The 27667-nt window shown below is 37.2% G+C and overlaps 1 protein-coding gene across 1 annotated transcript in view; it reads right to left on the minus strand.

Annotated features, from left to right (window-relative positions):
* Positions 1–4484: 4484 nt before the first annotated feature.
* Positions 4485–27667, minus strand: part of PDIA5 (protein disulfide isomerase family A member 5) — a 251595-nt gene continuing 228412 nt past the window's right edge. Inside the window, exons 16-17 of the mRNA XM_087950217.1 lie at positions 9202–9336; positions 4485–4749 (exon numbers count right to left, since the gene is read on the minus strand). Of these exons, the coding sequence (XP_087806343.1) occupies positions 4669–4749; positions 9202–9336 (216 nt within the window). The 3' untranslated portion in view covers positions 4485–4668. The remainder of the gene's footprint in view (positions 4750–9201; positions 9337–27667) is intronic.

The following is a 27667-nucleotide window of genomic DNA, read 5'->3' on the forward strand; positions in this document are numbered from 1 at the left end:
CCTGTCCCTATCCCTATCATTATTCTATTCTATTCTATTCTATTCTATTCTATTCTATTCTATTCTATTCTATTCTATTCTATTCTATTCTATTCTATTCAGCTAACCTTAACCCTATCCCTGTCCCTATCCCTATCATTATTCTATTCTATTCTATTCCAATTTTTAATTTTTCTATTTACTTTACAAAATTTGTATGCGTCTTCTAGATACAAACTTATCATTAATTGACATTGCAAGTTTTTTCTTCTTTAGCTGTGATAAGGGACAGAATTAGGAAAGGCAGGCATACCCAACGTTTTACTTCATTGTTTCTCACTGGCAAGATAGTAAGATGTATGGCGGGCCAACATGCAAGGCACCCAAGAGGTGGGAAGGAGAACATGGGGTATCTTGAGGTGGGCAGGCCTGAGGCAGGTGGGCTTGTACCTGCACTAGGCCTCCCAGGATCTCCCCCACCCTTGAACTTCACTTATTGACCTGGGCATTTGTTTAATAAATGCCCTGGAGAGAACAGGGATGGCTGGTCATGACTTGAGGCAGTTCGTTTTTCCAATGCTAATGGACAGGTTCCATTAACAGTCATAACTTGAGGACTAATAGTAATCACACTGTACGTGTTCCTATTGCTTACGCTTCAGTTGTCTCTCCCCCTCCCCCACATTTCCTCATGCCTTTAATTTTTGTAATACTAAAACAAAATTGTATATATCTTTCACATTTCGTGGTTGGTTCAATGTTTGAACCTTTCAAGATCTGGTTTTGTTTTCCATGATGTTAGTTGTCACTTCTGGTTTTGTGTCATCTATTAATTTCATAAGCATCTCTTTTCTGTGCCCACCCTGATGTCATAAATATTAAATTGCACAGGGTTTAAGACAGAGTCTTCTAGCATTCTTTTCAAGGAACTCTTTTGTTAGTATTGTAACTAAAATGTATCTAATCCATTTTAACATGGATATAATCAAATACATTGGGAAAACATTTAACCTGAAACAAGATATACCGTGTCTAGGATGCTCCCAAGATCTATCAAACTACATTTTATGAAGCCAGAAGTTGGGCTTAGTTTCCTGTCTCATTTGATTGCCAGTAAAAAGTACTGTTTTCTCTGCCTTTAGTGAGTATCTACAACATAATTAGTACGCAAACAATCCACAACATGGAATATGCCATAGTAGTACTAGGGAGGAGAAAGAAAAGCAGCTGGCCTTGCTCAGAATAAAGAGTTATCTGTATCAAGGTTAATTCCATTATTTCTGTGTTCAGTACACAAAACAATGCACGCAGTAATACATGAATAATGCAGTAATACACAAACAATCATTTTTATATTGTTAAAAATCTCCAGGGGGAAAAAAAATTCCATTAACTATACCCACTCAGAATAAAAGATAGGAAGAAGATAGTAGTAAGGGTTAGACTGTATTCAGAAAGAGAGAGGGAAAAAAAAAACCAGCATTAATTTTCCAGACGGCTAACTGTCTAATAAGAAAGATCATGCAGAGTCTAATAAAAGATCCTGCTTGGCATGGTACCTTTGCTTAAATTTATGTTATGGTTAACAAGCTTACTACCACACAAGGAAAATCAGCCTATTATCATTCACCAAATTCATAGTAGGGGCTCCAACTGATTAATGAGTGCCAAACAAATACAAGCATTAATTGGGCCAGAAAAAAAAAGCAGGAAATGCATTGAGAATGAAAAGAGTGGGAACCCCTATGGGGTCTCCTTTCTCACTCCCCTTGGTAAAATAATTCTATTAATGAACCAAGGGTCAGAAGAAAGCATCACGTAAGATGTTGTGGCTGCATTCGCACAGAATTGTGAATCCCAGCTTAGCAGAAAGAAGAGACCTTGACTCGCCGGCAAAAATCATTGATTACCATTAGCATAATGCTAATACCAAAAAAAAAAAAAAAATCAAACATAAGTGGCTAAGCTAATCAGAAATGCAAAGTTTATCATGCTCCTGACTTCTTTCTAAACAAATCTGAAACTGTAAATTCAGGTTGGCAATTTGGCCTTGTCCAGGATTCAACAAACTAGGAATCATTCCCTAATTTGTTTTACAATCCCGTTCAGTCATCCGTGCTATGAAAAGAAGGAAGGGGACATTTCAAGGAAAGAATGAATCTAGCAACTTTGGTTTATGAAGTCAGGAATAGGGGGCAAAATCTAAGATACACGTGTATACAATTCAGCTTAAATATTTGTTTCTGGATTTTATTGAAAAAAATCAAGACTGCATTTTAATGTTCTACTTAAACTCAAGGATAAGTCAATATTTTGGAACATGCTCGTGTGGAGAGGAAAAGGAAGAAGAGAAAGTAACTATTCTTTCCCTCTTTTATGAGGCGGTAATGAAAACTTTTAACAATTCACCATGGTAGGCTACACTGCTAACCAGTTTCTAATGAAAACCATATTAATTGTAGTTTTCTAAAAAAAAGAGAGAGACATAAACCATAATAATTAATATAGAATTAAGATAAATGTGATAGGTGATAGGAATGCATTCTGTACAAGAAGATGCCGGGATAACATGCATAAGCTTGTGCTCTCATGACATCTAAGACAAATTACCATCTGTGGGATATAAGCTTATTCAAGGTATACATTCCACAAACAAGAGATTCCAAGGTGGAGGACTGGTAATGTTCTACAGAGGGAAGGTTTTGTAAAATGATTTTTTAAATAATTCTTGATACTGCAGCTGGTCTCCAAGTTAATACCATTCTATGCAACCTCTCCAGGCTCCCTCTCCCTACTATGCACGGGATCTGCTCCAACTCCAAAACTTTTGCAAGTTTATATTGATTGAGTCCCAAATTTCATTTATCTTATTCTCTCTTACACACTCCCTTCTGCAGCTCCCTATGCATTGCAGAGAAGTAGATATGGAGATATTCCAGATGTTGTTGATTAACTTTTATAATTTCTCCCAATCTTCCACCAGAGGGAGCAAAGGAGCCTTCTAGCGAAGGAATAAAAGATGCAACCTTCTTCCTTCCTACAGAGACCTTTGGGAGAGAGAATAAGTAAATGAAAATGCTGGACTTTTCCGGATGGCACCAATGGTTTACTGCAATGATAAGACTTTCTACTCACTTGTACAATTTCAGTTTATATTTCTACAATAAAGGGAATCAGTATTGCATATTTCCAATCTTTTTATTTTTGGATCCAATTCAAAAATCACAAAAATAATAATCATAAACCCATAAAGACACAGTGTCCAGATCATCTTCACAGAATCAGCACACAATTATGGACTTGTAAAAGCTGGTTCTAATGCTGTATTTTCTTTACACCGCTAACAGGGCCAAACAAGTGGTATGTTTTGGTTTTTTTTAAAAAAAGTATGACCTGTTTCTATAGAGCTCTTAAAAACTTATGCTTCTTTTAATATCCACATACAAACAAGCCTTTGGAACATAAATACATATAATTACAGGATGGTTCTGCCTATCAAAAATATCAATGCCTCTATCAAACAGTCAAGTGGGATGCTTAGCAAATACTCAGTTGTTGTCATAAATTAAATAGAAGCTTCTACCTGCACAACACCTAAAGAAGCATTTGACAACACATACACCAAGAGTCATTTTCATACTTGATGTGTACTGCTGCAGAGACATTGATTTTAATCATACATTCTATAAAGATATGTAAACAATTCAGGTACGGCATATTACAAAAAGAAGAGGAAGAAAAGGAAAACACCACTACAGTCAATTAAGATCTGAAATGGCCCAATGCTGCTTCATTATTTCCTATTATCCCTGAGCATCTTAAAAATGACTCTCCCACATTAATTCTGGGGGGTGGGGGGAGAGGGGAAGAAGCATAATCTTTGAAAGTTGGCAAGAGGACATCCTAAAACATTATCTAGATATACTCTGCATTTGGCAAAATTGAACGTGGCTAGAAATGTCTCCTCTGATTGCGGGGAAAAGTTATTCTCCTTCCCGCAGCCCCTAAATAGTATCAGTCCTGCCATGGTGCCTTGTTCTTGCTGATGTCCCATCAACTACACAAAGTGACACTGTGCAGAACACGGACTGAAAGTGCCCCTTTATCCCCAAATGGGTCCTGAAGTAAGTGCCAGGCACAAGTGCCCTATAAAACTGCCCTTGAAGAATCTTTGGGCCGAGGCCTCTGAGGGGACCAGCATGCTCTACTTCCTCTACTTCCCTAATTGGACTTGCATCTGATGAATACTTTTGCATCTTCTTTTATTGCCCCCCTCCCATTTTTAAAAGCCATTTCTCATAAAATCTCTTTTCAAAATTAAAAAAAAACAACACACACACGCAAAGATTACTTTGTCAGAGGAAATCACTATCAAACCTACAGATTACAAAAAGATTGCATAGGAGTATCAATGGGCATAGGTGCACTGAACAGCAAGAAAATGCTCTTCTTTTGTTCTTCTCCATAACAGAATATGGCAACAATGACGGTATTTTTCTTTAAAAAAAAAAAGAGAGAGAGAGCATGATTTCAATTTATTTTCAAAGTTGTAGAAAATGGCAATGGCGGTCTATAAAAACAAAGTCTGTTCTTTAAAAGATGTATAATCTCAGGCATTGTACCAGTGACCCTGAGACCCTTCACAGTGCAGTGGAATTGTTTTTTTTTTGTTTCTTTTTGAGGCAGAAATTACAACTCGTCTTTCTTCTTCCCTATCTTCTCATGATCTCGCTCTCGGAGAGTTCGCATGTAAACCGAAAATCCAGATTCCTAGAATGTCACACAAAAACAAACAATTAGTTTCATACTGGAAGGTGATGGTATAGAGTGGGAGCTAAAAGGAGCAGGAAGTGAGGACTTTTGTTGCTAGACAACATGTGACAATTTGGTCTTAAGCGGACCTCTCTCCTTAAGTAAATATCCCATTCACCACAGTTGCTCTAGATCAGGGCTGGGGAACAATGGCCCTTTTATGACTAGTGTACTTCAACTCCCAGAGTTCCTGAACCAACCATGCTGGCTCAGGAATTTTGAGTGTTAAAGTCCACAAATGATAAAGGGCCCATCATTCTCCAACTCTGCTCTAGATGGAGGGGCTTGAGAAAGGAACTTATCTGTCACTGAAAGAAACAGCCTGAGTTCTCTTCCCATACAACTCCCTCCATATTCTAGGGTAACTGATAGTTTCCAACTCTCTATGTAATTTTCCCCCCTCTATTATTAGTTCAATCATTCCATATATAACATTTTATGTATTACAATACATGGAGACTTAATTATTAAATCACAAGAAGTGCCTTTCTTTATATACAGGGGTGTAAGGTTATTGGGGCTGTGATTTATGATTTTAAAAAGATCAAACTTTTTTATCCAAACAAGTCTCTCAATAAAGATCTAATTGTCTAGAAAGGATTATTATCAAGATAAGCTTCTGTCTCTAGTGTCAGACTGTCCTTATGAATGATCTTCTGTGTTATTAGCCTATTGATAAGCATGGCACAAAACAAATTATTTCTAGAAAGAAACATGACATTTCCAAGATGTGTAATACTGTGTTTAATTGAAAATCTTCACAAACCTTTGGGAGTCAATAATATAAAAATGAAGGAGCGAATGAATTAATGAATGAATTTTGCTTTCTATGTGGCAACTCAGCAAGAATGATATCTATAATCAACAGGATATTGGTTCAATATCCTTAGATCTTTTCCAATGGACGGTGAGGGTTAAAGCTAAGCCACTGCAGATGCCTTTAAATATTTTTATTTAAATATTTCTGAGAGGTTTAGATTAGATCTGACAATTTATCCAAAATGCTTGGACACACAATGCAGTAGGAAGTGAGCTACTTTACTTTGTCTGCTGCATCTGTCAATCTTAACTGAGAATGTTACGCATCACTAGTTATAAAATTTGAGACTCTAGTAAACACCCTAAACAACTACTTTCTGATTAGAACTCTACCTGCTATTACAAATGTTATCCAAAATGTATTATCCAGCCCAGTGAAGCTGTTTATGATGCTTCCCTCGTCACTTTAACAAAACAGCCAATACTTTATCTATGTAACCACTGAAAACAACACTTCTACAAATTAATTGTGCTTTTAAATGCATGCTGCAGATCCTGTCAGTCAAGTAATATTGACTGGTAAGGACTAGAAGATGGGCTGCCTCTGCTATAGCCCCTGCCTTGTGGGATATTCTCTCCTCAGAGGTTAGAATAGCTTCAACCCTGCTGGCTTTTTAAAAGCCTTTAAAAACTTGACTATGTTCTCAGCCCTCGCCCTCAGAATGTGTTAAGGGTTCCATTTCTTGGTTTTACTGTTGCGTGGTTAAGTATCTCAACTGCTGTATATATTTATTTTTGTATGTTTTTATTGTTTTTATTGTTTTATAGTTTTAGAATTGTAAGCCGCCCAGTCACTTGGCTGAGAAGAGTAGCTCTAGATATTTAATGAATGAATGAACGACTCTTTTAAGATGTTCAATCCTCTTTCTTCATAGTAATTCATATTCTTTGCCTATCTTTTTCCATACTCACTGCAGAGTAGCTAGAAATCAAGATCTAAAAAACTATACCATACATTGCACAGAAGATAGGGATGGTGCAATGTTTACCATCTGAAACTGCCAATAATATCATCAACCATATTTGAAGCTCAGGAGATTGCCCAAGTATTCTAAGATATAAATAAAATGATCCTTGGAGATGTCTAGAAGCAGAACACATATTTAAATTCTCCCCAGTTGGCTGTCAGGTGCAATTCAAGATGCTAGTTATCTCTTGCAAGGCCCTTCATGGCACACAGCCTGGTTCTCTGAGGGAGTATCTGTCTTCCGTAGCTTTTGCCATCCTGTACAATGGGTCAGTTAATGTGTTTTGGGCTCCAATGCTCAGACAACATTATTTGATGGGATCCAGGAACAAAATACTACCACAATACCTGCTCTCTAAAACACCCCCCCCTGATATTTGCAAGGCCCATAACCTGATCTGATTTACATGAGTACTTAAATGTATTTATAATTTTAACAGTAAGTATTGTAAAGCTTGAGGATTTCTTCAGTAAGAATAAAAATGCAATATAATGTTAAAAAGAGATTTCCAGAATTCTTGTCAACAGAGCTAACATTGTTTAATACAAGCTGCAAGGAAGAAGAGGTAAGTATGCATGTTACTTTAAGCAAAGGCACACAGGTGAGTAATTTAATAGTAGCTTGGCAATAATAGTTTTTTGTAGCACACATAATTTAGCTGTTTATGAGATAAGACTGCATCGGTCATTAAACAAAAAAAAGTAATGTAACAACTAATTATTTTTTCCAATTTACATGGGAAAAATACATTTTCCAAGAATGTTAAAAGAACACTCATTTGATAAATCAACATCTAAACATGATGTAAACAGAGCCCTAATGGCCTAGAATGCAGTATTGTAAGCAAATTCTGCCCTAGCCTGGAGTGCGATTCAGTTCAATGGAGTTGATCAGGGGTGGGATTCAACCAATGTTATTATCAGTTCAGTGATGACATTTTGCGTGCACATGCGCGCTGTGCGCACATGTAAAAAAAAATCAGCTGTGCCGCCCGGACAGCTGAAAAGTGCTGTGCGTGGGTACGCAGCATTTGAAAAGCCTCTTTTTTTCCTGCTTTTTCAACCTCAGCTGTGCCGCGCAAAGCAGCTGAGTTGAAAAAGCAGGAAATAAAGGACAGATAAGATCCTGGGTGGGCGAGTGGACCAAACAGCAGCAAACAAAGAACCGGTTTGGTGTCTGCTGCTCTTCAGAGCTACTGGTTCTATAGAACTGGGCAGAACCGGTAGTATCCCACCCCTGGAGTTGACTCAGCTTTCCATCCTTCTCAGGTTGGTAAAATGAGGACCCAGATTGTTGGGGGCAATATGCAAATAATGCTTACTTTGTAATCCACCCAGAGTGTACTGTAAATGCTATGTATATAAGCTATTGCTACTTTTCATTTTAACAAGCCATTTAATTTTTGTAACTGACTTGATAAAATCAGTAATACTATGGCTTAAAAACAAATTAGTGCTTTTTCTATTTAATGTGAGGATAGCTCATATTTAACACTAACAGCAGTTACCAAAATGAGAAACAAGTGAACAAAAAAAAAGCATATTCCTCTTTGTACCCCAAAGTATCAGAAAATAGTTCTGAGTATTGCTGCCTTATATAGAGGTAGGTTTTCAATTCCAAAGTGCAGGTAGACCTTGACTTACAACAGTTTGTTTAGTGACCGTTCAAAGTTACAACAGCACTAAAAAGTGACTTATGACCATTATTCACACTTATGACCGTTGTAGCATTTATGTGATCATGTGATCAAAATTTGGAATCTTGGCAACTGGTTGATATTTATGATGGTTAGAGTGTTCTGGGATTCATGTTAAGATCTCTTGCGACCTTCTAACAAGCAAAGTCAATGGGAAAGGTAGATTCACTTAACAACCATGTTATTAACTTAACAACTGAATGATTCACTTAACAACTGTGGCTATAAAGGTCGTAAAATGGAACAAAACTCACTTAACAAATGTCTCACTTAACATACATTTTTGGCTCAATTGTGTTTGTAAGTTGAGGACTACCTGGAATTCTTCTGTTGCAACTTTAACTTTCCTTCTAATAAATATTCTAGTAAGATCTTCTCTAGACTGTTTCAATTTTTAATTATTAAGATGGAGGTGTCTGAGTTTTTGGCTGATAAAATCTCATTCTAAAAGCAAACTATAACACATGAAAAATTTATAACACATTATTATTCACTGAATATTAAATTGTTAAGGCCCTATTTCTGTAGAATTCCCACATGATATAACTGCAATAATGTTAAAGGAAGTCCTTTAGGATATTCTGGAATGCCCTCTCATAATTTCAGTATACCCAAAGGACAACTGAAAACCTAATTCAAAATGAGTTTTAAAACATCCTCCGGATGAGTTTATTTGCTATATTAGCTAGGATTGGATACAAAAATTTGAGACTAATTTTCATCAGTGCCAAATACACTCAGATATTTTAATAAGCAAGACTCACAATAAAAGGTTCCAGAATGACTTCGTGCCAAATATACAAGATGATAACCAAATGCAGCCTCCTTTATGGAAGCATTAAATCCCCTTTGCTAAATGCTGTCCCGCCCCATATATGCTTATTTATCATTTAAATAGCTGACTTTTGTTTTCCAGCATATACTTACCGCTCTGTCTCCATTGTATTTTTCTATAAATTTTCCATAATTATAATAGTTAAAGGTTGGATATCCATCCACTCCTTCCTGCTTACACAAGTCATGGTTTTGTTCTTTGGCACAATCCACTGCAGCGTAGGCAATCTGGAGAGAGAAATTTAAAAAAAAAAAGACTGGATCAGTTAAATGGAGCTCAGATGCTTTAAATCCTGAATGGCTATTATATCAAAAAAGATACGAGCTGGAAAACATTTCTAGTATCTAAACACCATTTAGCTTTAAAATGTTAAGGTCCAGGATTGAATAGGATTGATCAAATTTATAACATTCTCTAAGAGCCAGTTTGGTTAGTTGGCTAGAGCTCCAAGCTAGAAAGCGGGAAACAATGTGTTCTATTCCCACCTTAACTATATAAGCCAGCTGGGCAACTTTGGGCCAGTGGCTCTCTCTTGGCCCAACTCGCCTCACAGAGTTGTTGCTGTGGGAAAAATAGGAGGAAGGTGTCTTTGGATATGTTCACAACTTTGAATTATTTATAGAAATAATAAAGGCAGGGTACAATTAAATACATTCCAAATTCCAGTACATACTTTGGGCAAAATCTAACACCTTCTCTCTCAAATGCACTGATATAGATTCCTCGAAAATTTAGTTAGACCAACTGCACAAACACATAGAAAGCAATACTAGCACATTTGAAAAAAATAATTAGGTAATTATAACTTCTTAAAGTCTGTCTAATCAAAGTCTCTGGGAACGGGTTCTGCAAATTCTAAGTGGGGAAATAGGTGGCTATCAGCCTCCTGTATCTCTATGTTTTCTGTTTTATTCCTTTATGTATTATTATTTACAAACCCGAGGATGTTCACTCACTTTCGCCCAAGGCCAGAGAAGGAGCCAGGTCTTCAAGGCTCTTCAAAACAACAGTAGGGTGGAGGCCACCCAGATTTCAGAGGGAATCCATTCCAGAAACCCAGAGGGCACTAAACCTGCCAGACAATATAGCTGTGCAGATATTACGAGAGATAGGCAGTGCTTCGCCATGAAGGGATTGATAGATAATGATCATCATCTTGATTTACAGCTGGAAACAAACAGGAAATCAGTGTAGCTTGGGAAGCAGAGGTATTAAATGGACATACCAGAACATACCTATCACTGTCCATACTGCGGCTGCATTCTGAATCGGTGTAAGCGTCTGGGGAGTCTTCTAAAGCAGACCCATGTACAGAATGTTGTAGCAATCAAGCCATGAGGTAACTAGTGTATATGATTAATTGAAGAACTTTCTTGGTATGATTAACAGAAGAGCTTTCTAATGAAAACCTGTTATTATAATAGTGGAAGGTAGTAGTTAACAAAGTACATCTCAGCCATTAATGTACTTGGTCTTCAACTAGTCACAGTTCTATACACCTACGGCTTATCCTCTAAAACAGGGACGTAAATATACCCAGAGCTACTGTGGGTATATTTACATATATCTGTATGCCTACATTTTACATATTTATTTGAAACTAAATGTGATTTATAAAGAGATATGCTTCCTCCACAAATCTCACAAGAGTTCCCTATTCAAAATGGGCTTGCAAGATCGACGTGTTACAAATTTGCTTACAAGTTTTTTCTGCAAAATTCCCTTGCACTTTTATCCTAACTGTTCAGAATTTCCCAATATTATTGATGCATATAGTCTACCTACAAAAACATCCAAAGTAAGCTCCTGTATAGTTTTAAACTTGCTTGATTACAAACAATACTTTTAATTTTAATGTGATTGCTGGCTCGACTACTGAATAGGAAAGTTAATGCAATCTGCTTAGAATAACCTCATTTTGCCTTGTCCGCGATCACAGATTTATGACGGTTAAATGCATTTTGGTACTCCTTTAACTTCCTGATAATCCATGGTTACTGTTAATATATACCTATTACACAGTTCTTACCAATTATCATTAGCAATGGGCATGCCAGTTCTTACAGTTCTATTGATTTACTCAGAACTCCCTATAATTATTTCCTTGCTCCAACTGATGCTGCCTCCTACAACCTCTTTTGAGAAATACAGACCACTCTTATTTCAGAGTCTCCTTATTCGGGCAGTTAGGAAGTGCTGGCTGCTTACCTGGCAATACAAACTAATTTGTCAGGTTGAGCAAGTGGACTTGTGTTAATTTGCTGCTTTAGCAAGTAGAATTCCTCCAATTGGCACAGCACAGTTAAGTTATTCCACTTGTACTCTGCATGGATGTCCAATAGCATTGAGCATTTTAACGATGAGATCCTGCATGCTTAACTAACACAACTCCTTCTCCATGATGAAACGGTGCAATCCTTGAAATAATGAGCACCTGCAGAATTCATAGAATCCAACCAAGGTTCCTTCTTTAGGTTCTTTCTTTAAACCCTCCAGAACAAATCGTAATCTTCCTGACATACTGGGTTTCCTCCCAACCTCCTTTCATCTATCTCTGACTTCATATTTTGCATCTTCTTCTCTAGGAAAATATGTTTCCTTCTCCCTATTTTCAACACACACAATTTGACCATTTATATTTGGATTTCACTTGTGCCACTGGATCTCTGACTTTCCAACAATAATTGAGTAATTTCACTCATGGATTCATGTATAATTTTCTACAGATATTTTCAGTTTTGATCTTTTCTGTAATTATCTCCTTGTATAGTTTTTCTCCAGCCTTATTTCTCTGGAGGAGTAACTCAAGGTTAATTGCACCAAACTTGGTTGCAGGAAATATGACTTCAGCAACAGAGTGGTCAATGTCTGGAATACTCTACCTGACTCTGTGGTTTCTTCCCCAAACCCCAAAAACGTTAACCTTAGACTGTCTACTATTGACCTCACCCCTTTCCTAAGAGGTCTGTAGGGGACGTGCATAAGCGCACCAACGTGCCTACCGTCCCTGTTCTATTGTTTCTTTTATTTTTCTTATATGTATCCATGTATTCATAACTATGTTTTTACTTATACCTATTATCTTGTAAGCAATTGACAAACCAAACCAAATAAAATAAAATAAAGTATCAACAACACAAGAGGCTATGGATACTATCAAAGTTAAATTCTCTCTGTTATTGCCTTGTTCTATTTAATCTAATCTAATCTAATCTAATCTAATCTAATCTAATCTAATCTAATCTAATCTAATCTAATCTAATCTATGGCCTGTTCTGACCCAAACCTTGTTCCAAAGAAACAACCATGAAACAGAAATAACAGCAAAACCTTTTAATGATTCTTTATGAATTCCGTTCCTTCACGGTTAAAAGGCTGTTTCAAACTAATTGTCTCTGATAAGAACGAGCCTTGCCAAGATTATGCAAGACTGCCAAGAACACTAGATAAAGTTACTAAGAAATATTTCAAACACAAAGAATCTCCAAACACCAACCAAGATATTCCGAGGCTTGAGTGCAAAAACCTCTTTGCTTCCTGCAAAGAACTCCGGTTTCTTAGCTGGCTTTTATCTCTTAAGCTAGGGGCCATTACCTTGCAGACTTACTCCCGAGTCACCCGTGCTGCTGCAGCTGCTCTTTCCTTCAAGCAGCCCTGTGCGCATGCGCACTGGGCACAGGCTCCTCAGAGACCTTTTCATCACTGCTGCCAGCCTCCACAATCTCCGAAGGCAGCATTCGACTCCTTGATGGTCCTGGTCCTATCCCTGCATCAAACGCAGGCCCCTCATCTGAATCCTCACTCTCTGAGACCTCAGCCGTCCACATCTGCTGCTGGCGAACCACAACATGGCCTTGCAGTATACTGTACCATACAAAATGAAATGAACTAACTCAGTAGAAAAACTAGCATCTCAAAGTTATGATTTCTAGACTAACCATCTGTCAGGGTGGTTTCTGAAATATTTTTGGAAGCGGTCTCCTAGAGGAGCATTTTCCAATGAAGATAAAAATAAGAGTGCCCTGATTTATTTCAGAATCAATCTCATGGAAATCACAAAGGGGCTGCCCTAAGTACTTCAAAGTGCAATAAAATGCCACTACTCAAAGCCTTTTAAGAAGTGGACATACTTGTAGATTTAATCACACGAACTCATGGTATGTCCCAAAATATAAGAAGAGTTATTTATACATAAAAGATAAACTGTTATCATTCAAACCAAGTTTGAGATATATGTGGTCCTGAGCTCAAATGTAACTAGCAATTACCATCTTTCTTGACTGCCTCTCTCACTGGAAACGCTACAGGGAAGGCAGCTGCAAATTTAATTAACACAGTAAGAATAAGATACTGGGGGAATAGCTAGGGTATATTGAAGGCCTGCCCGATTTATTCTTGATCTGAGCAGTCTATTGGTTTGCTTGTTTCTTTTCTATTTTTAAATTGATGAGGCCATCAAATTCATTATAATATATACGCAATTTGTCAGGTCTTATTATTATTACGACTATTTTTTAAAATCTATATTATCCTACCTGTAAGTATGCATTTAGACATACAGAAGTATGCCTAAGAGCTACAGATTGAAAAAAAGGTCTTATAATTAATCTTACCTAAAGTCCAGACAACATATAGAAAGGTAGTTAACAATTTTCTACAGTGGAGACAGTAATCTCTTGTCTCCAACTAGAAGTTTGAAAGCATCTGAGGGAGCAAATTTGCCTGAGACAGGAAATTAGAGGCCAGTTACATTGAAACCATTTTTGATCCCTTGAGAAGAAAAGCAAACAAATGAACCAAAAAAACAAAAAACAAACAAACCATGAGTAAACACAATACTTCGTGGATACATAGTGTGTGCCTGCAATTCTGAACACCTGAAAACCACTTTTATACTAATTAGAAAGTCCTCTGCAGGAGATTAGTTCAGACTCCTGTATGAATTATTACTCTCTTCAAGCATAACTAGCCAGGAGAGGAAGAGATTTCACATAGAAATCTCAAGAAATATGAAATTAATGTTTAATGACTATAGTGTATTTAATTACATAATATTTCCGGCACATTGCATGAGTTCAACAGGCTAAAAGTGTTTTTTGCTGCTGATTTTTGTTGGTACTCAGTGTCTGATGCATCTTGTTGCACTGTTCAACAATAGTCAGCCAACATTGATGGATTCCAGTTGCCCTGAAAAAAGTTTTTCATTGTGGCAATGTCTTGGTAAAACCCTTCATGATGGTTGTCACTGATTGTACCTAGATTTTCAGAAAAGAAGTCCAAGTGTGAATGCAGAAGACAAATCTTCAGTGATATGTTGCGTTTCAGGATCTTATATTCTGTAAAAAGTTTGTCAATTAATTGAATATAGCTTGGTGTTCTGCAGTTGCCAAGAAAATTCCCAGCCACATCCTTGAATGCTTTCCAGAAATTTTCTATGGCTCTACCAACAGAACTTTAAACTGCTTGTCATTAATGACATATCTGATACATGGACCAATAAAAATGCCTTCCTTAATCTTGGTATCAAGAAACATCTGCCTCAAAAAATAAACACCTTCTGTTTCCTTGTTCATTGCTTTCACAAAACTTTTTATTAGCCTGAGTTTTACGTGAAGCAGAGGCAAAAATATGTTTCAACAAGTGGTTAATGTGCCATGTTTTTGTTCCTGGAACCATTTCTTTTTTCAAAGACGCCATTTCCTTTAAATGTAATGTGCCTCTTTTTTTTTTTTTTTTTGAAACAAATTTTATTGATTTTAAAGACAAACAAACCATCGTTAACCTTTAAATACACAAAACCTCTCCATTATTAACTTTACAAGTCAAATAAAATATTATTTTATACAACATAATTCTGCTTTTCACCATTTCAATATAACCATATAGATATCTCTTAACAAATTTCTCATTATTTCTCTTTTCGTATTCAATTTCATTAATTATTATTAATTTTCTATATTTATCCAGTTTATAATCATCCTCTTCATTCCTCTCTGTCTTGTTTAACATTATTCTCATCCAACATTCCTCCGAGGTTTTATTAATTCTCAAAGAAAACATAGACACACAAAACACAAAAATATAAAACTTCTTTTAAGAAAGTAGTTTGGCCCCAGATTACCTCTCTTTGTATGGACTTCAATTAAATTCGTGCTCATCTTATATACCATTACCTATCTTATTTACCATTGTATATCTTCTATATAACTTCTCCCCGCTTTTCATTCTTCTTATTTCTATTTTATTTAATTCATTTTAATTTAAATCATTATATTTATATTTTTTGTCCATTCTTTCCAAATTATCCATTTATCTCATTCCCTACAGCAAGTAAAAAAAAAAGAATTTCTCCTGAAATCACTGATCAAGGTATGATGCCTTTCTATCCTCCCCCTAAAAATATTTAGAATAACACCTAATACCCAATCTGATTCTGCTTAGTACATTCAACCTACTAACCTCTAAAGAGAGAAAATAATAAGTCCATAATAATTAATATAATTAAATAATAAATCTAAATTTTAAATCTTATAACATTCCAATTGTCTATTTCAAGAAACAAGTGCTACAATAATGAGTTTATAATAAGATCAAAACAACAGTAAATTAAACTTTTTAATTAAACTCAATATTTTAAACATTCCTTTTAATCTTTTATTAAATTTTAAAATCTATCATTACTAAACATTTCAATATTTTAATCTTTTATTAATTCTTATAACATTCTAGTTTTCTATTTCTAATACAAATACTACAATACCATCTTATGTACCTTGCACTTGGGTGAAGAGGGATATGACATCGAAGCTCACTAGTATCGAGTTCATCGAGATCATAAAGAAACAAAACTTACAACCCAGCGACCTACTAGTGAGCTTCGATGTCATATCCTCTTCACCCAAGTGCCAATAAAAGAAGCCTTGACAGCCATCCAAAACAAATACAACCCCCAGCACATCCTAGATCTGACCAATCACTGTCTATCCAATACATACTTCACCTACAACGGACAAAAATACAAACAAATAGAAGGAGCACCCATGGGATCACCCCTCTCACCTGTCATCGCAAACCTCTACATGGAACACTTTGAAACACAAGCTCTAGAAAAATATGATCACAAACCCAAACTCTGGCTCAGATACGTAGATGACACCTTCATAATCTGGCCACACGGGAAAGAAAAACTGAACAACTTCCTCACACACCTCAACAGCCTACACCCCAAAATACAATTCACCATGGAAACAGAAGCTAACAATCAACTTCCCTTCCTAGATGTCTTGGTATACAAAAAACCCAATGGTTCCCTAGGACACACCATCTACCAAAAGAAAACACATACAAACCGCTATCTACACGCACTCTCACACCACCACCCAGCACAGATCAATTCCGTAGCTGAGACACTCATCTCCAGAACAAAATGCTTAGCTGATGAACAACACCTAAAAACCGAACTAAACACTCTCACCAACGTACTAACAGCCAATGGATTTCAAAGAAAGAAGATCACCCACCTAATCCAAAAAGAAACCCCAACCAAAATCCAAGACAGAGAACAAGAGAACGGCAAAGCCCTCCTCCCATATATAAAAGGCACTACAGACAAAATCAGCAAGATCCTCCAAAAACACAACATTAAAACAGCATTCTGCACAAACAGAAAAATATCCACCATCCTAAGAAACCCTAAAGACAAAATCGAGTTAGAAAACCAAGGAGTATATGAAATCCCCTGCACTGCCTGCCTCACCACATACATTGGACAAACTAACAGAAGAATAAGTGCACGCGTTGAAGAACATAAGAACTCAATCAAAAAGAAGAACCAACCTCTTCCCTGGTCCAACACCTCAAAGCCACAGGACATGAGATTGACTTTAAAAATACCAGAACTATCGCCAAAAATGAACACCACAGCAGCAGAATAATCAGAGAAGCCATAGAGATAGAAAAACGCCCACACAGCATGAATAAAAGAGATGACACCTCCCGCTTACCAGCCATTTGGAAACCCGCCCTCATGAACAGACGAGTACCCAACATGATAAATGACACCAGACCCACACCCATGAGGGCCACACAAGATGCCACCACCACACTTCCACGTAAAAATCAGACTCACACCCACACAGAAGATGAGACACGACCACAGACCAGAAGCCGCACTGCAGCTGCATCACTACCCACTTCAAACTCCTCTGAACCATACATGAAGCGAACTGACCCCACCATGAAGATGTGGCACGACCACGAACTCGAAGCCAAACGAACACAGACCCAGACCCCAAACTCAAAGCCATATTAAAAACCCAAAATGCTACATCACAGCCACCCACTCAGGACATCACATCAGAAAACTCAAGAAATTACACCTCAAGAACTCAAGAAGTCACAACACAGCAAATGACCCAGGATATCACAGCACAAGACCAAGGATACCACAGCAATAAATCTCACAAGGTCATCACACAACCCATTACCCAAGCTGTTACTACACAGGAGGCTAATGGAAAAGAGATCAAAACACAAACGACCCAGGAGATTACAACGCAAGACCCAGGATACCACAACAAAAGAACTCACAAGCCCATCACACAACCCATTACCCAAGCCGTTAAAACACAAGAGGCTAACGACCCAGGAGATGACAGCACAAGATCCAGGATATCTCTACAACAAAAGGCCATTACACAGCCCATTATACCAACATCAACTCCATCAACCAATCAAGAGGCTGCAGCACAGCCAACCAGCCCAGCACACCATCCCCCACCACTTGTATATATAGAGATGGCAGCTCCGGTCACACACTGCTTGCACTGGCACTAAGCCGAAAGCACCAGCCTGAAGATGGCGAGTGGGACCTCGCCGAACGTTGCCTAGATACTTTGAATCTTACGCGGAGAAAACCCGAATAACCAAAGATCCACATACAAATACCATGAGAACCTCAGAAAACATATATATATATATATATATATATATATATATATATATATATATATATATATATATATATATATATATATATATATATATATATATATATATATATATATTTGTCCTCTTCCTTCCCACTTATAACAAGAAGCCAAGTTTTTACCTTTTATAAAAAAACAACAGGTTTCTCAATGGCCATTTGTTGATTCCATAAGGAAGGAGAGTGAACTTTCCCTTTCAGCACTCAATTTTGCCGCTTGTAATCCTCCTCTGGAAACAAAGTGTTCAGAAAACCATAGTTCTCAGGATTAAACACCTCTTAAAATCCTTGGTCAGCCAAAGAAACTTTCTCTTGACAACTTTCTCCTCTCTTCCTCCTGCTCAGTCTTACCCAGCTGCCGGCTTCTTTGAGGCGGCCATTACAGACTGCCGCTCGACCGTCTTGGGAGAAGGGGGTTTTGCCAGCTGGGAAGGGGGTCTGCAACACCCCCAAATCCCTCACCAGCTCCCCCTTATCTTCGGCTGCCTCTTCGTGGCAGCCTTAGCCTCCAGATCCGTGGATCGGAGGCACCAAAGCGGCTAGCACGGCAGGGATCGCGCAGGATCGCAAATCTTGGCCGCTAGCGAAGCCGACAAAGCGGAAGTTTTTGTAATGTGCCTCTTTTTGATGGCCATCATATTTACATATGTAATAAAAGTACTCGGTGCATCCCAGCTGAATTTCAAGTGACAGAGTCACTATTTTTAGTTGGACAGATATTCCAGTTGCACTTGGTGTACAGGATGTGCTTCAACAACAGTTCCATGTGTTTTTTTATCAGTTTAGCATAGCCAACAGGTACTGAAGGATATACATTGCCATTGTCTAAAACAACAGCCTTGAGGCTTAAAACTGATGAGTCAATAAAGTGATGCCATTCTAGTAGGTATTAGAAATTAATAAGCTTAAAATGAATAAACTTAAAATATATAAGAAGAAATTGCAAAAACAGGAGGTTTATATAAACTGGTACATGATAGTTTAAATTATAGGTCATTTTCATGATTTGCAGCCAAAAATCTATAACAAATATGTTCAAGAAGCAAAACCTTTGTTGTCCAGTATTTTCAATTCCTCTTTGAAGTAACTAAGCCAAGTAAAAGCACAGTGAAAAACACTAAAGTACATAATACCATATGTCTAATCCTGATCGTTACTTGACCACTCAAAAGAAAATATTTATAGATGTTTATCTCAGTGATTCCTTAATGATTCAACAAATCACTAAGGTAAGCATTGGTCCTGAAATGTTATAATGATATAGTTCAAAAAATGCCCTCAATTCCTCCTGTTGGCATGACAATATAAACAACAAAAACATTCAAAGGTATCAAAGAGATAATTCCTAAAACCTGAATTTGCTGCACAGGGCTTCTCCCAAATTAGCACTGATGATGTTACCTAGTTTGGGTAATGAAACATCTACAAGAAAATAAGCAAGCACCAAAGATCCCTCATTCTCAAAAATTCTTTACATCAAAGAATGTAACAGCAGATGTGATTTTATATATTATTATTATTATCTAGTGCTTCCTTGTGCACAAATTTATGTATTGGTGCCCTGATTTGAAAACCTCCAGCAAATTGTACCACCACTTAACAGCTTTTAACCTGTTAACAGAGGTAACCTTTTAACAGAGGTTCCCAACCCACAGGCTGAGGCCCACTACCGGGCTGTAGCCAATTTGAAACTGGGCTGCCTGAGCAGCAGGCTGGCATGCACATGTAGCTTGACCTGCATGAGTGGTGGACTGGAGCCTGTGCACACATGCGAACAGTTCAAATTGTGAAAGTTGAGCTGCATGCTCATGCACATACCGGCTTGCCACTCATGCAAGTTGAGCTGCACATGCATGCAAATGCACACTGGCCCAATGCTCGCATGGCCCAGTTTCCCTCTTCCTCCCAGCTGGGCTGCCAATCTGCAAAAGTTGGAGACTGCTGACCTAGAAAACCCTCTTAATATTTAGCTTAGGTTGCTTATCTTTTAAATTAACTCAGTAGTCATTTTCCTCAATTTGGTTCTAACACAGGCCACGTTCATTCCTCTTATATGTAAGAAATTTTGACATATTTGTAGCCGCTTTTAATATTCTTTTTTGCAAATTAAACATATCCAGATTCACTAACTGAACCTCATAGGGATTGGTTTCCAAAACTATTATCTTAGTAACTCTCTTCTGAACCCCCTTTATGTCATTTTTTAAAAGTGGTGTACTTTAAAAGTGGTGTATTAAGAACTGGTCTTAATACTTTGTGGTCTTGGTAGAACAGAATACAGTGAAAATGGCTTCTATTAATACCGTTTTAGACTGCACTGGCTGTTTTAGTTGCTTCATCACATACCTTAATCATACAAAGCTCCCAGTACTCCTAGATCCTTCTGATAGCATTACTAAATTAGCTTTTCATATTCCATTCTAGGAGAAAATATTTTTGAAATAAACAAAATGCAAACCCAGTTAAAAAGTAATCCCATATTTGGAATTCTCAGCTGCACCAAAGGAATTAAGAACTAACAAGAAAAATAATTGACCAAAAAAGATTAGCAATTAACACAGGGAATTCAAGGTTTTTGAATGGTGGCTAACCCAACATAATAACTTTAGGCCTCTAGTTTAATCCAAAACCCTTTGCTGTATAGGAGGGATATGATCCCATTTCTTTCCACTTCTTGTTATGAATTCAAATAAACACATTAATTAACCCAAACCCAATTAACATTATCAATCACATTACCATGTCCTATCACATACCAATGCGTATCTGTAATTGTAATCAATCAAATAAAAGGATGATTTGCATAAGTCTATACAAAGTGCTTGTTAGGGTTTTGAGGATTAACCCCTAGCAGAGTATTGCAGCAGTAGTCAAGCCAGGCAACCAAAGGAGAGTGGAAGGGCCCCAGAGTATACACACACTGAACACAAACCCTGTTTGTAGTTTAAATAGTTTTTTAATCCAGTTAGAGTTTAAGCATTGTCATTCAGTCCATTAAGTCATTCACAGTATTTCCATCCAGTAAGACTCACTAGTATAGTCCAAGTTAAGAGTCCTTGCAATATCTTTATCAGCCGATAAAGATATCTTCTCCTCCTCCGGTTTCACTCTCCAGAGAAACAAACGCTGGATATTCAGTAAACAGTAGCAAACAAGAACAGTTCAGTCACAGGCACTCACAGTCAGTAATCACAGTTAGTCGCAGCAGCACACAGTTACAGCCAGACAGTAACAGCCAGACAGTTTGCTAGCTTCTAATGCTTCCTTATATAGTAACTTCTAACCGCACCCTTAATCGGCTAATTGCCTGCTGCATTGTGCTTAAAGTGATAAGCACTTAAACCATGATATCTAAGTTTTATATATTTATTCACCCAAACCATATTTGGTATCAATGTTATACCTAACATACTCCCCTTTTGGGTGAAATAAATATATAATACCTTTACAATCTTATCCCATATTTTTCACAACTCTCCTGGTGCCTATTGGCACCTTGGGCTTTAGTAAAATTATCAGCTAAATTGTCCTCCGACATACAGTACTCTAGCTGAATCATCTTACTTCTTACAGATTGTCTCACGTTTAGGTATCTTAGATCTGTATGCTTGCTCCTTGTTTTTACTCCAATATTTGTGGCCATTTGAATTGCTGCCTGATTATCTTCATGTATAATTATAGGATAATCTACTGTTATACCTATATCAATTAACATTTGTTTATACATTATTAACTCTGTACATAACAATGATAAACAGGAGAATTCTGCCTCCATAGTAGACAAACTTATATGCTGTTGTCTTATTGACTTCCAGCCTATTAATGTATTACCCAGCATTATGGCTGTTCCTGAAGTCGACTTTCTAGTGTCTATTTCTGATGCAAAGCTAGCATCTGCATAAGCACTCAAAATTAAATCACCCTTTGGTTCTAAATACAATGAATAATTCATTGTCTTTTAAGATATCTTAATATCCTCTTAGCTGCAATCCAGTGTCTTTCACATGGTGCAGAATTGAATCTAGCCAACTGATTCACGCAGTACGAAATATCTGGTCTAGACCAATTACTAATATAACTCAAACTACCAATTAAAGATTGATAAATCACCTTATCAAACTCAGGGCTTTGTACATCAGTGTTGCTAAACTCCTGACTCATTGGAGTCTTAGCTGGCTTACAAAGCTCCATCTTGTAATCTTTTAGCAATTTGCTTATCTTATCTTCCTGAGATATCTTAAAACCTTTCCGTGTTTTCTTTATATTCAAACCGAGATACTTCTTTATCTCCCTAATTGCTTGATCTTTATTCTCTTTCCTAATGATGCTATTATTTTATTTGCTTCATCATTAGTTTCAGTTATCAATGCAATGTCATCTGTGAATAGTAATAATAATGATACTTTCCCATTTGTCTCCCTCTTAAACAGACATGGATCGGCTAAACCAGCTTTAAATCCTATATTGTCAAGTTCCTTTACAATATACTGGTTCCATTCATAGCCTGATTGTTTAAGACCATAGAGACTTTTCTTTAACAACCAACAATCATTATTATCCTTATTTTCACTTTTAATACCAACAGGTTTTTTCATATAAATAATATGTTTTAATGGGGCGTGCAAGTAAGCAGTTTCCACATCTAAATGGTTAACTATATAGTTTTTACTAGCTGCCCACACTAAAGCTGCCCTCAAGGTTGCTGCCTTAAGACTAGGTGCAAACACCTCATCATAGTCATTAGCATTCTGCCTAAAACCTTGGGCTACTAACCTTGCCTTATGGATTAAATTACCATCCTTATCTATTTTTACCTTAAATATCCATTTGCAGCCAATGGATTTCTTTCCTACAGGTAATTTGGCTTTCTCATACACCTTCATATCTCTTAATGAATTCAGTTCCTTATTCATTGCTGCATACCATTTTTCTTTTTCCTTATTAGGATACTTTTTAATTTCTTCTACAGAATTAGGAACTTGATTAATCTGGCACACTGTGTTAGCCTGGTACCTATCAGGCGGTCTAGATATACGTGTAGTTCTTCTGGGAATTACAGGGCTTACAGGAGGACTTTGTTGAACTACTACCTGTTCATCTTCCTCATCCTGTTCAGCTATTGAATCTGTTTCTTCCTTTATGGGCACTATTTCATCCTGTATTTGTCTCTTTACTTTATTTTTTAAAGTTACAGGGATAACTAATGGGATTTCTATAGGATTCAACAATTACATCTTTATTGGCATCCTGTTCTAATTTCTCCCATCCTTCATGTTCTAGAAATTGGGCACTAGCACTACATAACACTTTAGATGTGCCTTTCTCCCAAAATCTATATGCCCTATGGTTTGCCTGATAACCAACGAAGAAAAATCTTTTAGCTCTATGTTGCCCTTTTTTTCTGATTTGTGCAGGAATATGCACCCATGCTGGTGCACCAAATGTGTGCAGGTAACTTAGATCAGGTTTCCTGCCATGCCATCTGGTGAATGGAATTTCACCTGTTGTTGTATTAACAACGTTGTTCAATATGTTATTAGCACACATTGTAGCCTCCCCCCACAAAGAATCAGGTAACCCAGAATCATTTAACATTGTTCTAACCATTGCCTGTAGTGTTTGGCCTCTTCTTTCAATAAAAGCGTTATGTTCTGGCCTGTATGGAGCAGACTTCTTATGCTCTATTCCAGCTACCTTAAGTCTGTTCTGGAATTTGTTATTAATAAATTCCGTACCATTATCTGTCACCAGGGTTATCAGTTGTCGTTTAGACTTTCTTTCAGCAAACCTAAGCCAATTGAAAAAATGTTGATATGTTTCAGTTTTGCTTTTCATTAAATAGCAAAACCCATATCTAGAATAATGGTCCATAATGCTCAGTATATATCTAGCACCCCCATACTGGGTTTCTTTGGACCTATTATGTCTGCAAATACTACTTCTAAAGGTTCTTTTGTTTTGAAACCATTTAGCCTATTTGCAGGCAATACCTTGCTCTTATCTTCACAGCAAACATTACAACGCAAATATTTATCACAAGGTTTTAACCTTATTCCTTCAGATAACTCAACTGTACGTTTTAGCATTTTAAAATTTACATGCCCCAAACGCCTATGCAATAAATGGATACATTCTTCATGAGGCTTTATATTATTAAATACAGTTTGAGCCTCCCCTTTCTTACTATTATCTAATACATATAATGTTCCATTTAAAGCTGCAGTTACCCTTTTGTTATCTTTTTCAATTATGCAATTATTATCCTTAAAAGTAATTACATAACCTAATTTATCTAATACCCTTACTGAAAGCAAATTAAACTTTAGTTGTGGTACATACAACATTTTTATATCCTGGTTTATGTACGGACAACGTGCAAAACCTTGACCTTTCGCTTTCAGGTTCCAGCCATTTGCAAGAGATATATGTTGAGAGCTTGTAGACATTTTTATAAATTTTGTCTTATCTCTTGTGATGCAGTGGGATGCGCCACTGTCAACCACCCATAAATTATTCTTCACATCAGAGTTGCTAAACGTGGCTAGTTCAAATGCTTTCTTTGGCTTTTTTACATTCTGGCTTTTTCTCTTTTTGCAGAATCTTGCCAAATGTCCTCTGCCTCCACAATTAAAACACTTTTTAATTGTGTATGCCGTTGAAGATAAATTCTCTTCTTCCAGGTGCTTTACTTTGCTTTGCTGGTTTCTTTCAAGCTTTGAAGATAATTTCTCTTCTTTCTTATCTTCTCTCAGCTCGTCACGCTCACGCCTTCTTCTGGCTTCTTCTAGTAGCCTGCCTGTAATCTCGGTTAATGATAGGCTTTCTTTTGGCAATATTTCCAACGAAGTCACATAGTCATCATAGCTTTGATCTAATGAAGATAATATTATGTAGACTTGTTGCAGTTCATTAAATATAAGCTCTTTTTCTTGCAAATCTTGAAAAATGCTCTTCATACAGTTTAAATGAACTAACATATCTCCATTCCTCTGAAGATGCGTTCGAAAAAGCTTCCGTGTAAGATTTATATGTGCTCCTACACTGTCCCGAACATAAATCTTCCTGAGGTTCTCCCAGCAGTTTGCAGCATTTTCTTCTCCACGAATATGGACAAGCTGCTGATCACAGAGAGTCAGTCCTATGATGCATAAAGCCTGCTCATTCTTCAGTTTAAAGTCTTGTAACTTTTCGTTATCATCATCATTAGCAGGATCCCAGCTACTCACATCTGGTGGGTTTGCTATAATGTCCCACAAACCTTCTCTGCGTAGAAGTAAACTACATTTCATTGACCATGAAACATAGTTTGTTCCATCCAGCCTGGATATCATGGACAGTTGTGACAAATTTACTTGTGCCATTACTCTTCAGATATTTTGACTATTTTAAACTAATTAAAACAGTTTGTTTTTTACAGTAATGTGCAACTCACACCAACTCTCTCTGCTATATCCTGGTTAGTTAGACTATGCTGCTGGGCCCATAACCAAGGTTAGGGTTTTGAGGATTAACCCCTAGCAGAGTATTGCAGCAGTAGTCAAGCCAGGCAACCAAAGGAGAGTGGAAGGGCCCCAGAGTATACACACACTGAACACAAACCCTGTTTGTAGTTTAAATAGTTTTTTAATCCAGTTAGAGTTTAAGCATTGTCATTCAGTCCATTAAGTCATTCACAGTATTTCCATCCAGTAAGACTCACTAGTATAGTCCAAGTTAAGAGTCCTTGCAATATCTTTATCAGCCGATCCTCCGGTTTCACTCTCCAGAGAAACAAACGCTGGATATTCAGTAAACAGTAGCAAACAAGAACAGTTCAGTCACAGGCACTCACAGTCAGTAATCACAGTTAGTCGCAGCAGCACACAGTTACAGCCAGACAGTAACAGCCAGTCAGCTTTCCAGCTTCTAATGCTTCCTTATATTGTAACTTCTAACCGCACCCTTAATCGGCTAATTGCCTGCTGCATTGTGCTTAAAGTGATAAGCACTTAAACCATGATATCTAAGTTTTATATATTTATTCACCCAAACCATATTTGGTATCAATGTTATACCTAACAGTGCTTGTAAACCTACAAGTCTTTAGGCTTCTTTTACTTTTCCTTCTGGTACAGGTCCTGTCAATAGCCCTATTTATACTTCAGTGTAATTTTGGGAAAAATATTCTTCTGTATGCATGTAATTTTTCTTACCAAAGATGCAGGATTTTATAACTGACATCCTGTTAGTTTAGTCTCAACATTCAAACCTGTTGTTTGAAATTATAATTTTGTTCTCTAATTAGTTAATCTCTCTGGTTTGATGCCATCTGCAATTTCAATAAGCACCTCTTACCTTCCATCCTCTAGATCACTTATAACAATTCTGACGAGCACAGAGACAAGGACAGAGCCCTAGAGGCTGGGGTTCACTTGATATTTGCCTCCAGTGTGATGCATTATGTATGAGGACTCCTTAAGTGTGTTTATTCCACTAGCTACAAATTCACTGGATGCAGCACACAGCCCTTGTTCTTGTCAGCAAGCCTTTGAGCGTGTTCCTGTATCCAGTGTTTTTCTCAGATACTTAGATAACATCTATGCCCAAAAGTGTTTTTTTATACAGATCAATTGTGCTGTTTCATGGAAAAGATGGATCTGGTTGCTATATATGGCTTAGTCACATCCATTGCAGCAGTCTATCTGGATGCCTCTAAAAAATAAATTGTATCTGAAATGTGTGTGGTAGTCTCTTTTTGGGCTTGCTAGAAAAGTAATATAGATCAGCAACATTTTTTCATGTACAGAGATCCCCTATAGTTTTGAAGCTTCAGCAACTTCCAGTTTATTTTTAAGCACAACTAAAGTTACTGTTGAACTCTATATTCCTAAATGACTATGATTTCCTGTAACATCAAGGGTCCCTCTCTCATAAAGCTTTCGGAAATTCCCATTTTAGAAGCAAAATTTACCATGTCTTTTATTGGACGCTAATATATCTTTGTTTCCTATCTTGAGCTTGTTTGACATCTTCTATAAAATTACACTGCTGAAATTAATTTTAACTTCTGTCTCTAGTTTTCAAATGCAAATAGAGTTTAGCAGGGGTGGGATTCAAATTTCTTAATAACCAGTTCTGTGGGTGTGGCTGAATTTGTGGGTGTGGCTTGGTGGTCATGTGACTGGGTGGGCATGGCTTGTATGTAAATATTATAAATATTTATGTAAATATTGATTTTTTTTATAAAAAAAGAGCAACTTTTACTCCAAAGCAGGCAAAGCAGGCAGGCAGATTGACTTACTCACAAAATCACAGATTAACTTAGAGATCTATCTGCAATCGGCTACCTGAGTCTGCACTGAAAAGCTTCAGTCCTAAGGAAGGTTTGGCTCTGCTTTTAGATTAGCTAGAAAGTAAAAAAATCCAAGGATTTCTTGCTTTCTACCTAATCTAAATTTCCTGGCAGAGCAGAACAGATGATGGTCGGGGGAAAAAAAAAAGGAAAAATAGCAACTTACCAAACCAGGCAAGTTGGATGGCTCGCATGCCAGGTAAGGAGTGAGTGGGCGGGGAGGTGCGGGGTCAGCCAGTGG

This window comes from Notechis scutatus, chromosome 1, assembly GCF_049901735.1.
Source record: "Notechis scutatus isolate UNSWTSFEM ecotype Mainland chromosome 1, rNotScu1.2, whole genome shotgun sequence".
NCBI lineage: Eukaryota > Metazoa > Chordata > Lepidosauria > Squamata > Elapidae > Notechis > Notechis scutatus.